We start from the raw sequence: 14993 nt of genomic DNA, 5'->3' as shown, positions 1-14993 counted from the left end.
TTGGTCTTCACAGTCTTTTATCTATATCTGCATAATAGTATAGAAAAAAAATTGACTTGAGGTTCAGTATAATAAACTTGCTGCACATGTAGTTAATATAAATCTACATCATGATTCTCAGGGAGAGGTAAGATTTCCCATTTCAGGTTTGAAAGCCATTATTCAGTGCCACATCCACGTTAAGCTTCCAACCCAAAGCAAACAAGAGCACAAAGCATACGTGGAAATTTTAAAACTTAAAAACTTATGTCCAGCCACATATTCCCAAAACTGAGAATTCAAACAGAGAGTTGGAAATACAAGACTTTCCATTTACAGACTGAAGATCCAACCATTTAAACTGTTAAGAAAATCACATGGTTTTATTGTATAATGTAGCACTGTAACATTTGAACAACAAAAAAAAAGAGAGAGAGATCAATTATCTGAGTTGGCTTCAGGCTGGCTATTCTTTAATATCCTTTTTGTTTCTTTGGGTTATTAGAGAAACTTGTCAGTACAGAAACAGGACCATTTGTATTATGGATTCTTCCCAAGGCATGCTGGTAAAACATACCCTTTCTTTGTCAAATGCAGCTAATTCTAACTTCCAAACATCATGCACAAGGAACTCTTCTAGTGGCACAACATAAAACTCTTCGGAAGGGTATGTCACAAGTCTTGCTTGCTTGCCATGGTGTGCAGGTTTGTGTATGATATTTGGAATGTTCCATGGGTGTGATTAATATTGGTAAGAAGGAGAGGAGGAAAAAAAAAAGGACAGGTGCCTCAGGGATGCCATTTCAACCATAGTTGTGCAATGCTAGCCTGAACATGTCATTGGTGCAAACCCAAGCATCATTGATGTTCTTTAATAGAAATATCTGGTGGAATCCGATAACAGGATCTTCATCGGCCTGCAAAGACAAATGAAAAAACAAACATTTAGATGCTTTTGAGCAGCGCATCAAATTCCTGTATAACTGGAATCAAAGGTCGTCATGCATACTTCTTGCCTTACCAGCAACTCTTTTTGACAGAAGCTAAAATTTGGCATTTTGTCTCTGTGCAAGAACACAACATGCATTTTTAGTCATGATGATGCAGAATGGCACGAATAATTAAATACCGCTGAAAACTTAAGTGCAGTTCCTGACTACCATAATAATTACTCAACGTTCCCTAATTTAGTGTTTTTCAGATGATAAGTTTCCAAAATTCTCAGCCAGGAATTTGGAACAATGGGTCCACATGACTGTGGCATTCATTTAACAACTATGATGATTTATTTAATGACTGCTACCAAAAGTGTTGGTCTGGTCAAGTGGATGCCTCAACTTAGAACTGCAACAACTTAAATCCAGAAATCTGGTCTCAACTGCAGTCATAAATTGAGGAATAGCTTTAAGTTTAAATCTGGATAATGAGCTAAAGTTTCACTTCCAGTTATAAAATATGGAACACTTCTTCCTGATGTGATGTTTTTATGACGACCTAAGGTGGAATTGTGTCTTCTCATATAATTAATCATCACGAAAATAAACTGCCTATACGCTAGCAAACACAATACTTTTGGTTTTTGCAGTACAACCAAGTGAAACCTTGATTTACTATGAACTTGATACAATGGACTTCACATTAAATGGATCAATTTTCAATCCAGACCAGTGTTTCTCAACCTCTTTATTGTGCAGAATTCCCGTACTAGCATATTGCCTAGGGAATTCTGGGAGTTACAAGTCCACACATCTTAAAGTTCTCAAGAGTGAGAAATACTGATCTAGATCATTTATGTAATAAATGACCAATTCAGTGCAATTATTTACTCTCTAATATAGTAGACATTTTATACAATAGACATTTCCCCAATTAGTCTGTTAAAACAAGGTTACACTGTAAGCTATTATTAATAAGTTGAGGTACATGGCGTTTCAAGGCTAAGGCTGTATTTGCACATTGTACTAACTCTTATGCTTGTATGCTTTGTAAATCCAGCCAGCGCATATAAACCATATTTGTGGCTTGGAAGAGTGTGAACTCACCCAGTTCTGACCTAGTCAGTTAATTATGGTTAAAGAAATTGTAGCTTAGCACAACAGATCAACTAGATTTACATGTTAAATATTTGATAAAGTTAAGAAGGAACCACGGCTATGGATAGCATGTTGTCAACAACTGGCAGTCTGGGTTAAACCAAACTAATTTGCGTTCTGGAACTGGAACTTTTGTGCTGGCTTCAGAAATTTTTCCAACTTCCCCCCAAAGTAGTCTGAGACAATCCTTACAATTGTGTGCCTAGTCATGCTACCCACCCCTGTGCAAAACTCCACTTAGAAGTCAAATCAGCTTCATGGAAGCATCTTGATATTTCAGAGTTCCCAGCTAGCACATCGTGTTGGCTGGGAACAGCTGTCCAACTGATTGGGATCGTGCCAGATTAGGGAAAGTCAACACAGAACCATAGAGGAGAGATATGAGAGCTTTTCCTAAAAGTTAGTCCTTCTGCAACCAACAATTTGCTATTTGTTTCTCTCAGCACCCAAAGTGGAAGAGTGCAGAACAGCACATCCAAGCTTTGTGAGTCCTTGTGCTTTCTGAGCTTCGCTGTTTTCTTGCAGACATCTCATTACACCACCCACAATTAAGTAACATCACCTAGCACTGACCAGGCTAGTTGAATAATAAACCTCTACAAGAAAAGAGCCAAGCTGAAAGCACCAAAGACTCCACAGTTCAACCCTGGCCTACAAATATTCTCTTCCATCGATTCCAAGATCCATCCTACTGCTCCACTCTGAAAACAACAGGCCAAATCCATTCTTTAAGCCAGTGGTTCTCAACCTTTTTAATGCCGCGACCCCAACCGGTCGTAAGTCGAGGACTAAACCGGTCGTAAGTCGAGGACTAAACCGGTCGTAAGTCGAGGACTTTCCCTGCCCGGGAGCGCCGCACATGCGTGGTTCCGCCCCCTGCGCCAGCCGAGGCGTGGCTGGCAAGCGGCAGAGACGGAGCAGGCCGACCACCAGCGGGCCCAGCTCAAGAGAGGTAAGGCACCCGCCGGAAAAGGGGAAAAAATGGCGGACAAAAAAAATGGCGGACAGCCTTGCTTGGCGACCCCCATGAAATGGTTGATCGACCCCAAATGGGGTCCCGACCCACAGGTTGAGAACCACTGCTTTAAGCCCACCTTTGCTGTGATGCCTTTTGTCTAATCCTTTAGCCCTCCTTAACTGAGAGAAAGCAGTCAATACAATTGCATTTGCCCACTCTTTGTTTTTTTTATATCCTTCTTCCTTATGAATGAAACTTCTTCCAGTTGAGACGAATGTCTTGTTTATGAACGGCATGCTCGCAATGGATTGAACTGTAAGCTGCCCTCCGCCCTGGGACCCTGGTGTAAGAGACAAGTTGCACAGTTGCACCTCTAGGCACGAATGCAGACAGTTTTCAGACATAACAAGGCAAGCTTTCGTTGTGTGCCACGCCAACGTTCCAGAGTTCTAAGCAGCCCTGTATCCTCAAGGTGTTAAAAGTAGCGACCGACCGATATCACAACACTACATTAACTAATTGGCAGCTGCTTCTGCAAAGAAAAAACGTCACCGCGACTCATTTCGAGAGTCATCCACCTGGAGCAATCCACACTGTCATACTGCAACCCTCCTCAAGTAACACACAAGCAATGTTCATGCTGTTGCAAGATCAGGTGGGGCAGAGGAAACAAGCTGAACGCTTCTTACTTAGAGAGGGGGCAGCGAAGATCAGAGTATGAGGTGGCCAGAAGGCTAAACATTGTGGAGTGCTAGCCTGAAGACTTCATTGGTGCATACCCAGGCCCCTTGTAAGTTTTTCAACAAAAAGGTCTGATGGAAACCTAGAATTTGGTCATCATCTGCCTGAGCAGGACAGGAGAAAAACATTTTATGATTTGAAAATCTCAAAATGCCGGAACCTTGACAAAAATCTGACAGGGATATATATATTTATGGCCCTTGCTAACATCTACGGGGTTTTCTATTCTTACTGAATATTCAGAAGAAGCAGTGCTGTGAAGGAGGATCAGGGGTAACACGAAACACTAGGGCACAACAGAGCTCAGCATGGCTCATCATATTTATAGCTACTTACAAGCTGCACTCTCCCGTTAATTGTTTATTAAGAGCAGATGAATCGTGTTATTGAATTCAGTTCAAGTCTTGGAGATGCGTAAAAAATGACCAAAGGGGACGTAACTTTGTAAGCCTGTTGCAATCATGATTTTTTTTTTCTGCTTAGCGACCGTGGTGTGTAGCAGTGAAGGTGCAGGTCCCAACTGGGGTCACTAAGCAAAGGCTACTTGTAAGGTTTCAAAGACAGCAACCAGCACCTTGAGTAGCCCTCAAGAGCAACTAATTCTGCCACCACAGCACTGGTGTAATATGGTCGTATCACAGCTGCCCAGACAGCACATGGACTGCTACATTTTGTATCAGCTAAAACCTCTGAGTTATCTTTCAGGACATCATCATATCCAGTGAATTGTAGTTACTTGCAGATTTTGCCAATTCCGCTATATGGTTTGCTGGACTCAGTATGTGCCCTCCTTATCTCCATGTTGCACTAGGCTTATTTATTTATTTATTTTATTTAATTTTTATCCCGCCCTTCTCCTTACGGACTCAGGGCGGCTGACAGCCTTATAAAACAGATACAACAGTAAAATTACCCAGTTTAAAACCTAATTAAAAAGAAATATTTACTGTGGCCTATGTCAATTAAAATTACTCTTAAAACCCCACTAAAAATTCCCCATGGCCAATCCCGCTTGTTGGAAGAGCCATGTCTTTAGGGCGCGGCGGAAGGAGGGGAGATCCGGGATCACCCGGATCTCTGGGGGTAGTTCGTTCCAGAGGGTGGGAGCTCCCACCGAGAAGGCCCTCCCCCTGGAGGTCGCCAGCCGGCACTGTCTGGCTGACGGCACCCTGAGACCCACTCTGTGGGAGCGTACCGGCCGATGGGAGGTAATCTGCGGCAGAAGGCGGTCTCGGAGATATCCAGGTCCGATGCCATGGAGCGTTTTGAAGATGATGACCAGCACCTTGAAGCGCACCCGGAAGGCCACCGGCAACCAGTGCAGCTCGCGCAGCAGCGGTGTTACATGGGAGCGACGAGTCCCTCCCAACACCGCCCGCGCGGCCGCATTCTGGACCAGTTGGAGCCTCCGGGTGCTCCTCAAGGGGAGCCCCATGTAGAGAGCATTACAGTAGTCCAGGCGGGACTACTAATGTAATAAGCCGTGCCCCGTTTTAGTTTATTCAACAGCCTTAGATTATTAGGAATCCTCTCTTCTGCCTGCTCTATCATGATGGGATAACAGGATTTTTATTTTTTTTTTGCACATGATTTCATTAAGAAACTCCCATTTAGGTTCTTTAATCAAAGAGTATCAAAATTGTTTGCAAATAGTTCTGGCCCTGCTTTTCAATTGGTTGCAATAAAAAGATGATTACTCCGATTCCTTCCTAGCAGCCACCATAAACAGACTTTGCAACCTGTTCTAACTGGGCCCTAATTGTATGTTATGCATAAAAGGGAGAGAAATTATAATAACTGCAATGAAGAACCCCGGTCACTTAATAGTTGAGTCGGGTTTGTGCATTCAGCTTTACTGACATAATCAAAAGCGGGCTGGTTTATCTGGGATGCTATCTTGAGACATTAAGGCTATAGCTGTCATACGTTCTGGCGATCAAACTGAGCTATCAAACAGGTGACGTAAACAGGTTTTGAGCGGATTCTTAACTAGCACTCTAAATCAGCATTTCCAATCAGGACTCTCACAATACTGTCTGGGGAATTGGAAACTCAAATTCACCCATCTGGGAAGCACCTGGATAAGACAAAAACTGTTCCAACTATTTCTTCCCAGCAACCCAGGCGTGAAATCAGACTTACTTTAAGTTGTCCGACTACCATACTGAGTATACAGCTGTCTGGAGTAGGCTGATGATCTTGGGATGTGATGCTGTGCTGTATTTTCTGAAAAGGAAGGCTCTGAAAGAGAAGGGAGAAACACAGAAGGATCTACCGGTCGTCCTCATTTGACCACCACTTATCATTTAGTGACTGTTCAAAGCTTAGGACGGCGCTGAATGAATTGCAGACACAAATGGTCCTAGGTTGGTTGCAGCGATCCCACGGTTACGGGATCACCGTGGGCGACCTCCTCTGCTCAAAGACGATGGGGAAGCTAGCAGGAGGTCGCATGTGGTGACCATGTGATGGCCTTGGGAAATGACAGGTGATTCCCTTAACGATCTCAACCGGAAGCGCTGGAATTTCCCTCGTTAAGCATCCTGGTCGGGCAACGTTGCAGCTTGCAACCGGGTCACTTAGCAATGAAAATTCCAGTCCCAAGCACTGCCATTAGGTGAGAACGACAGGGAGTCCTCGACTCGCGACAGTTCATTTGGCGACCGTTCAAAGTTACAACGGCACTGGGGGGAAAAAAGCGACTCCTGACCATTTTTCCCCACTTACAACTGCTGCAGCATCTCCCGCAGTCACGGGAGCAAAATCAGGCCGCCTGGCGACCGACTCGTATTTACGACGGTTGCAATGTCCCGGGGTCGTGTGATTCCCCTTTTGTGACCTTCTGACAAGCAAAGTCAACGGGGAAGCCAGGTGTAGTTAACACAGCGGTCCCCAACCGTCCCGGCTATGCGGACCGCAGGCAGCAGTGGGGGAGGGGATGGTTTTGCATGTGCAACCTAATTCGCACATGCGCAAATGGATCTTTGCGCGCTCCTTCGCACGGCCATTTCCCAACAGGCTGTGGGCCGGTCTGCGGACCTGGGATTTGGGGACCCCTGACTTAACAACCATGTTACTAACAACTGCGGTGATTCACTTACCAACTGTGGCATAAAGGCTGTAAAATGGGACAGAATTCCGTCTCATTTAGTTGTTTTGGGCTCAACTGTGACCGTAAGTTGAGGACTATCTATACCTATACCTGAAATGCAGAGGTTTACGGGATAAATGGCACTCCTTTACCTCCTGGAAAAGACTCTTATCCAAATTTGTGGTGGGCTTCTCTTTGTGCATTTTAAATAAAACTCCTGAGTGATAATAGTATGCCATGAAAACAATGGCGCTTACTTACAGGAGAGTAGATTTAGATGAAAACATTAAGATCACTATGTCCAGGACATAAAGGTCAATTAAGCCAAGAGCAGGCACCTCATGGCCTGCAGGCAGCTGCCCACCCAAAGAAATCTGACTTGCAAGGTGACATTTATTTCACTGTAAAGCTGGGACAATTTCTAGAATTTGGGAATGGTGATATAGGCCAGGGGTAGGCAACCTTGACTCTTTTATGACTCGTGGACTTCAACCCCCAGAATTCCTGAGCCAGCGTGGCTCAGCTTGGGAACCTCTCTCTTTCCCCTCAGCGTGGCTGGCTCAGGAATTCTGGGAGTTGAAGTCCACGAGTCATAAAAGAGCCAAGGTTGCCTACCCCCGTCTTAGGCTGAACATTAGAACTACAACGTAACAGAAACTTACTGAGAGTTTTTCAACAATAGCTACTTTGCCCTGAAATTGTAGTCCTTCCCATGTAAGGCATGAGGCATCTATCTGAAACAACAAAACAATAATCTGCTTAGAAGAAACAATATTTTGTACACTAGAAATAGTAACATATTGTTAAAAATAAATTAGTAATTTCCTCCAAGTCAAAACTAATTCAAGACAATCGTTATATATTAGATAAATACAGGCAATATATTAGTGACAAAGAGTAAATACAATTATGCTTAAGATTAAATTAATCTCAAGGTACTGCTAAACAACATTATGAGAGTGCCAGCATTATTGACCCCAAAGGAAGGTGGAGGTAAATGATAAAACAGCCCACAATAAAAACATCTGTTTCAGAGTTACTTACATATATTGATCCTAACTGAGTCCTGTCTGTATCAAATAACTGATAGTAATGCTGTACAAAGCTGGAACCAATCTGTTCCCAAATAGGTTTGTCTCCCATTCTGAATTCTCAGTGCAGCCAGCAACTGGAAGTAGAAGAAAAACATAGGATATTTGGCTTTATTCTGGATAGGTTGATGAAACCACTGACCTAGTGTATAGTTGTTATAAAAGCAGACAAATTCCATGTAGGAGAACATAATGAAAAGAAGCAAATATTATTATTATCAACATCAATCCATAATGTGACAAAACGTAGAATACCATTTACAGTTCTAGTCACGCCATTTGAAAAAAAAATATTCAAGCAGTGGAAGGAATGTGAATATACAATGAATTCAGCCTGATGCCTTAACCACTACACCAAACTGCATAAATGAAATATGGAATAGCATTCAATTGGATGAAGATGCTTTCATCCAATGGATGGGTCAATTCCTTTTAAAGCAAGTGTGTTTAATAAACAGTGATAGTTAATGTCAATTACAAAAAAAAACAAAAAACCCAGGTTCAACTACAATTCTTTTCCAAAATAGTAAACTACGCCTCCTTATAAACCACAGCAAAGCTATATCCAATCAAGTTATAAGCAGAGCAGTAAAGCAGATAGTCCTCAAACTACAACCAACATTGGAACTGGAACTTCTGTCATTGGGTGACGTGACCACACCTCTTACAGTAGTCCAGGTGTGGTGGTTAAGCCAGGACAGTGTGATTGTCACACTGTCATCTTTTCCTTAACTACCTACCGCATACCCATTGCTCCCCCTTGCCACTCCTATCTCCCTCCTGCTGGTGGGCCAGGATCCAGGAGCCGAGGGACAGCTTTGGGATGTGTGTGGTGACTGACAGAGTCTCTTCTGCTAAAGGGAGATTATCAAGCTTGGGTGAGAAGGCAGCAGGAGGAGGGTAAGGCATAGAACTCTCCATCACCAGGTGAGGTCGGAGAGCAGAAGGCAGTTCTCTAAGCCAGTGGTTCTCAACCTTTTTAATGCCGCGACCCCAACCGCTCGTAAGTTGAGGACTAAACCGGTCGTAAGTCGAGGACTAAACCGGTTGTAAGTCGAGGACTACCTAACCGGTCGTAAGTCGAGGACTTTCCCTGCCCGGGAGCGCCGCGCATGCGTGGTTCCGCCCCCTGCGCCGGCCGAGGCGTATCTGGCAAGCGGCAGAGACGGAGCAGGCCGACCACCAACTGGCCCAGCCCAAGGGAGGTAAGGCACCCGCCGGAAAAGGGGGGAAAAATGGCGGACAAAAAAAATGGCGGACAGCCTTGGTTGGCGACCCCCGTGAAATGGTCGATCGACCCCAAATGGGGTCCCGACCCACAGGTTGAGAACCACTGGTCTAAGCAAAGGTGGGAGGCTGTGTGGGAAGCACTCTGCAGCTCGTGTTGCTCCTGGAAAACCAGCCTCTGGGCTTCAGTTAGGAGTGGATGAAAGCCCAGCACCAACTGAACCTACGCACAAGGCCTCTGCTCACTCTTGGTCCAACCTTGGTCCTGCAAAGCCAGTGAGATTCACAGAACAGGGGAATGCCCTGGCGGGCATGTGCAATGCTGTGGCAGGCATGCGCAATACCCCAGCCAATCAGGAGGAGAGTGGCGCGCGTCTGCCAATCAAGGAAAGATGCGTGAGAACTCTCCCCGACCCCACTGCTTTTCTGGCTACCTAGGATCGACCAGTGGGTTGTGTTTGCGTTGGACGCCGCCAATAAGTAAGTGTATTCGTTGATGCTAAAATCTCTGTACCAGCCCCCGTACTCTCTTTTGTGCCTTGGGTCTTTCCTTCTTCCCGCTAAGTAAAAACTCAAGCTTTTTCGTTGCAAACACTTGAGTGGGAAAAGCACACAAGAGCTGAGGAGTAAGGTCTGGGAAAGGAATGCAATCCAGCTGATGGAGGGGATGGGAGAAGGGGAGCCAATCTGAAAAAGACCTTAAGACACTTAAAGATTTTTAAGATATTAAAAAAGTTTAAAAGGCCAAATCCTCTTCTCCGTCACGTGGCTCACCTTTCCAATGGCCAGAGATGTGGAACGGGCAGCCTTGTGGAACTGAAGGAACCCCCTGGCGCACATGGCTGCGGAAGATAGCAGGGCACGCTTTGATTGAGGGAGATGCGCACCTGCTACCTTGGCTGGCCGTGCTTGTGATTCCAGGACCCATCTGCCACCACCAAAGTCCTGAAAGGTCGCCAGTCCTGGACACCGTGCCAGAAGAACCTGGCTACCTAGGTATCCCAGTGCTGACAGCATGTAGGGCGGTGCCAGAGGATCTTTGTGAATGGAGGTTCCCTCAGGTCACATAAGCTGCAGGAAGCCTGTTTCTTCCCTTCCTCCAGTTCTGCCACCACCCAAAACAGTCTCTCTCTCTCTCTCTGCCGTCAACTCTCCTGCTTTGCCTGGTGATGGAGAGCGGGGAGATCCCTTTGGTAAACAAGGCTGCAGGACCCTGCCATGCTCACCAACCCTATTCCAGGGCTGCCCCTCAGCCAGTGTGTGGATTCCAGGCCACCAGCAGGAGGAAGATGATGGCGGTCAGTTGCAGGCAATGAGGGTAGCAGAGGTATGTGGTGGAGTGCAAGGCACTCAAGATGGCAAAGATGGAGGAAGACAGGTGGGATTAGGGGAGCTGACATGCTCCTGGGGTCAGAAGTGCAGGGGCCTGACTTTTGATCACATGACAGCGGAGGCTGCAGTGGCCATAACTTTGGGGACCAGCCGTAAGTCCATTTTTTTCAGTACCATTGTAACTTCAAATTGAACAGATTATGGTTATAAGTCGAGGACTACCTGTAAACTTATTAAAGACTGAAATGGAAAAGAATTCCCCTAAGATGATCCTCAAAAAAAATCCGCCTGATTAGCACAGCGGAACAGCTGCCTCATGTTTCCTGAAACGGCTACAGCCATGTTAAAAAAAAAAAAAAAAGATTAAGGGGTCAATTATTCTTCACAACTACTCAGGAAGTATTTAGATAGCTCTAATGGTGACAAATGCTTGAAGCAGGGAAGAACAAGGTAAAAGAAAGATTGATGAGCGCTCAGAACAGATAGCTTAATCTGTCCAGTGTTTTGCAACAGTACACACAGCTTGACTTGCACATTCATTTTAATCTGGGATTAATGTGACCATGGAAACGTGGTCAGACAGTTGAGAAAGGTTTACAGATTCTGGCTAGCTGGCGGTTCTTTAAAATGCTGGGCAGCCAACATAAAATATTACTTTAACACTGATGTTTCTAATGAAATGTAATAGTATCTGCGTTTAGAACGTTCAGCGGCGAAAGGAAAGCAAAACCCATCGGCAAGGCTGACCAAACTTTTTCAGGGTACAGAAAAGTATGTAAAAGACAGTAAGATTCTATCTTATGAAAAGCAAACGTCCGTGCCAATCCTTCTAGAGTTTTTGACAAACTGAAGCCCGTGACTTAGTTGTATGTTGCACATCTCTTCAGAGTGATTATGAGTCTGGATGGAGAACAACAGACTTCTGCTAAACCCTGGCAAGACTGAATGGCTTTGAGTTTTTGAGGCTGTACAATTCTAGGACAACATTATTTTCGGTGCTGGATGGGATGGCCTTGCGTGCAATCTGGGGTTCTTTCTGGACTCCTGACTCCTGCTTGAAAAGCAGATGGCAAGTCAGGGCCTTTACACAGCTTTGTGCTGTGTGACAGTTGTAGCTGTTCCCGGATCAGGGGACTCTGCTCACTGTCACTTATGCCTTAGTCACCACCCAACTGGGCTACTGTAATTGCTCTACATTGGGCTGCCCTTAAAGAGTATCTGGAAACTTCAGATGGTGCAGCGTGGAGTTATGTGTGCTCCTAGATTGGCATGCAACACATCTCTCCTCCACAAACTGCATTGTTGGCCAGTTTGCTTCCAGGCCCAATTCAAAGTGCTGGTTTGATCTTTAAAGCACTTTGTGGCATGTTATTGGATTATCCGAGAGACTATCTCTCCTCAATTACATCTGGCCATCCCATCAAATCTTGCAAAAAGGCATGCTGCAGGTCCCATCTTATAAGGAACTACACTTGATAGATCCCAGAAGGCAGGCTTTCTCTGCCACGGTGCCCACCTTTATGAAATTTTTCCTCCACTTATAGAATCTTATCAGGAAGTGAGGTTAGCCCCATCCCTGTAAACATTCACGGAAAGCTTTGGGTCAATTCCTCTCTCTCAGCCCAACCTACCTCAGAAGGATGTTGCTGGGGGGAAAAATAAGAGGAGCTTTATGTATGTTTACCGCCCAGAATCACTTTTTTGTGAGATGGGCAGTCATGAAAATTTTTACTTATAAAAATCACTGTCGGCAAGTCCGTCAGAATACAGAAGCACAAACCCAGAGATTTTACAATTCCATTCTAATTTTTTTTTTCTAAAAGAAAATGCAGCGTAATCAGCCACTTTCCAATTTACATCAGCCTATCTTCTGGTCACCTGCACTTGAACTATATTGGTTCTTCCAATGTACATATAGCAGCTCTACTTAGAATTGCCAAATTTTGCTATCTGGATTTTTTGCTATGCACATCAAGGAGCCTTATGTTACTTTGTATTTTCTCGTAAAAATAGACAAGTATAGCCATGTCTTTGTTCAGACTTTGCTAAACTGGTGCTATTGTGACAACTCCTGAGATCCTCATCCAGCCCAATAACTATACTTAGAGAGGGAACTTAAGAGTTATAACTGATCCATTCAAAAGGCATCAGATTGCAAAGGTCTGTATTAACTACCAAACTGTTTGGCATGTGACTCTTCTGATCATATAACATTTATAGATATTTAGGTTTTATGTTCTACATCCCACACATTAGGAAGCTGTGCATATTTACTTGTCCCTCCCTGCTTGGATATCTTTCTCATTTTTCTCAAAGCTTTGTTGTTGTTGTTAATTGCGAAGTCGTGTCCGAACCATCGCAACCCCATGGACAACGTTCCTCCAGGTCTTCCTGTCCTCTACCATCTTCTGGAGTCCATTTAAGTTCACCTCTACTGCTTCAGTGACTCCATCCAGCCAAAAAATGGACGATTCTAGGCTGCCCATTTCATGTCCTAATTCATTTGTGCCAACACATTTCTATTACGTTTAGTACAGTAGCTCAATTTTATAACTTTGATGCAGGGCTTTTTGGGGCACCTTAGCTTATACTCTCTTACCGTTCAGTCATTGTTAAGTTTAACCACTTTTAACAGATCCCTCAAGCATCCCATTATTTTTCATTAGAAACATTATTTATGAACCCAATCTCGCATTTGTCATTTATCTTTGCATGAAATCGAGAGGGAAACCTTAAAGAACTTCCCATAAGATGTAGCTTGGGAGGTTTTTTTCTCAAACTCGGCCAACTTTTTTAAAAAAAACGTGGACTTCAACTCTCAGGATTGTCCATGCTGTTTGGGGCCCTTCTGAAGTCCAGACACCTTAAAAGCTGCCGAGTTTGAAAGACGCTGATACAGACCTACTTGAAAAGAAAAGGAAAAAAAAAGGGGGGGGGGGGAAATCCCAATTCTATGTCTAAAAAAAAAAGAAAAGGGAATTGCTTTGCCGAGAAGCAGGCTGATCCACCCCGAGATCGACAACACGCGGCACCCGTACACCACGTGCACAATTAACACCGGCCATTCCCTTTGAAAGATCATTACTATTATTATTATTATTATTATTATTATTATTACTATTATTATTACTATTATTATTAATCTTTTTAAGGGGATATAACCGGAGGAGGACCGGAGGGGACGGCTTCTCACTCAATTGCCCAATTGCCCCATCCCGAATCCTCAAAAGCAGCGGCCGCAAAAAGGAAAAGGAAAAAAAGGAAAAAAAAAGGAGGGGGGGGGAGAAAAAGGAAGTCATTTCCAGCCCAGCCCGGAAGACTTTCAAATCGCGCGCCTCCAGGAGGAACCCGCAAAGCACGTGGCCGCCCAGGACCACCGGGGCGCGGACCTGGCCCGTTCACACGTGCATTTCCCGCGCACGCCGGAGAGGAGGAGGAGGAGGAGGAGGGGGGGGGGCAGGTCTCAGGCGGAGGGCGGGGAAAGGAGAAGAGGCGCCCCGGATTGAAAGAGCCTCTCGAGGCGGGGAGGCACGCCCTTTCCCGGCCCTTCCCTCTCCTCTCCTAAGGGAGGCTGGGGAAAGAGGGGGCAGCGCCCAAGCGCAGGCCCGCGGCCTGAGCCTCTGCAAAGCGGGTCGCCTCCTCCGCGGCTGGGCCTTCCCTTCGGCCTCCCCGCCCGCCCGCCTCAGGCGCCCCGCGGCCCCCGCGCTGCAGCTTCCTTACCGGGCTGAGGGCGATGGCGGCGGCGGCGGCGGCGACGAGCGGAGCCCGAAGCCCCCGAGCGCAGCCTCACTGTCTCTCTCGCCGCTTCGCCCGCCGGCCCGCCTCTTCCGGCCACGCCCCCCTGTCTGTCTGTCTGGCGGGCGGGCGCGCGGCTCCATTCCCCGGGCTGCTGGGAAGGCGAGTTTCTTGGCGCTCCTTTGCCGTTGGGCTTTCGGCGGACAAAAGGCGGGCACTACAGCTCCCAGCAAGCCCCGCGCGGGGAGGCGCCCGACCCGAAGGGGCTGCTTAGGAAAGGGGTTCGGGTGCCAAAGGAGAGGTTGACTGATTGTTTTGAGCTTCGGCCTGAGTAGAATTAGAGGCCCGACTCCATAGGAGGGTGGCTTGGCTGGCTCTGAGGAGGTTCGGCTTGGAATGATCCGTTGGAAAGGTAGCAAGTATTGGAGGGAAAGGACTCTTGCTGCCCGTGATGCCAAACTCCAGGGGGGGTCTTCAAACTTGGCCCTTTTATGACTTGTGGACTTCAACTCCCAGAATTCCTCAGTCAGCGTGCCTTGCTGAGGAATTCTGGGAGTTGAAGTCCACTAGTCATGAAGGGGCCATAGTTCCCCCATGCTGGCTGAGGAATTCTGGGAGTTGAAGTCCACAAGCCATAAAAGGGCCAAGTTTGAAGAGAGACCCCAGGCAAACAGGACATGCCAGCTCTTTGCTTCAGCTCCACCCACTTATGGGTAGTCCTCGGCTTACGACCACAACTGCGTATT

The 14993-nt window shown here is 45.9% G+C and overlaps 1 protein-coding gene across 1 annotated transcript; it reads right to left on the bottom strand.

Annotated features, from left to right (window-relative positions):
* On the bottom strand, positions 1-14331 carry NUTF2 (nuclear transport factor 2). Its single transcript, XM_015817545.1, has 5 exons — positions 14233-14331; positions 7907-8030; positions 7525-7596; positions 5914-6012; positions 1-896 (listed from the first exon to the last, which is right to left on the bottom strand). The coding sequence occupies exons 2-5, from the start codon at positions 8003-8005 to the stop codon at positions 783-785; spliced, it is 384 nt and encodes a 127-aa protein (XP_015673031.1). The 5' UTR covers positions 8006-8030; positions 14233-14331; the 3' UTR covers positions 1-782.
* Positions 14332-14993: the final 662 nt, after the last annotated feature.

This window comes from Protobothrops mucrosquamatus, unplaced genomic scaffold (assembly GCF_001527695.2).
Source record: "Protobothrops mucrosquamatus isolate PMUCROS unplaced genomic scaffold, P.Mucros_1.0 scaffold605, whole genome shotgun sequence".
NCBI classification, from domain to species: Eukaryota; Metazoa; Chordata; class Lepidosauria; order Squamata; family Viperidae; genus Protobothrops; species Protobothrops mucrosquamatus.
This window is presented reverse-complemented; position numbering and strand designations above follow the sequence as displayed.

Excerpts from the sequence above, each read along its gene's own strand:
- NUTF2 (XM_015817545.1), bottom strand. The coding sequence starts at position 8,005 with ATGGGAGACAAACCTATTTGGGAACAGATTGGTTCCAGCTTTGTACAG. Across the intron at positions 7,597-7,906 it reads CTCAGTTAGGATCAATATAT|ATAGATGCCTCATGCCTTAC; the intron begins GTAAGTAACTCT and ends TTGTTGTTTCAG. Across the intron at positions 6,013-7,524 it reads CTATTGTTGAAAAACTCTCA|AGCCTTCCTTTTCAGAAAAT; the intron begins GTAAGTTTCTGT and ends CTTCTCTTTCAG.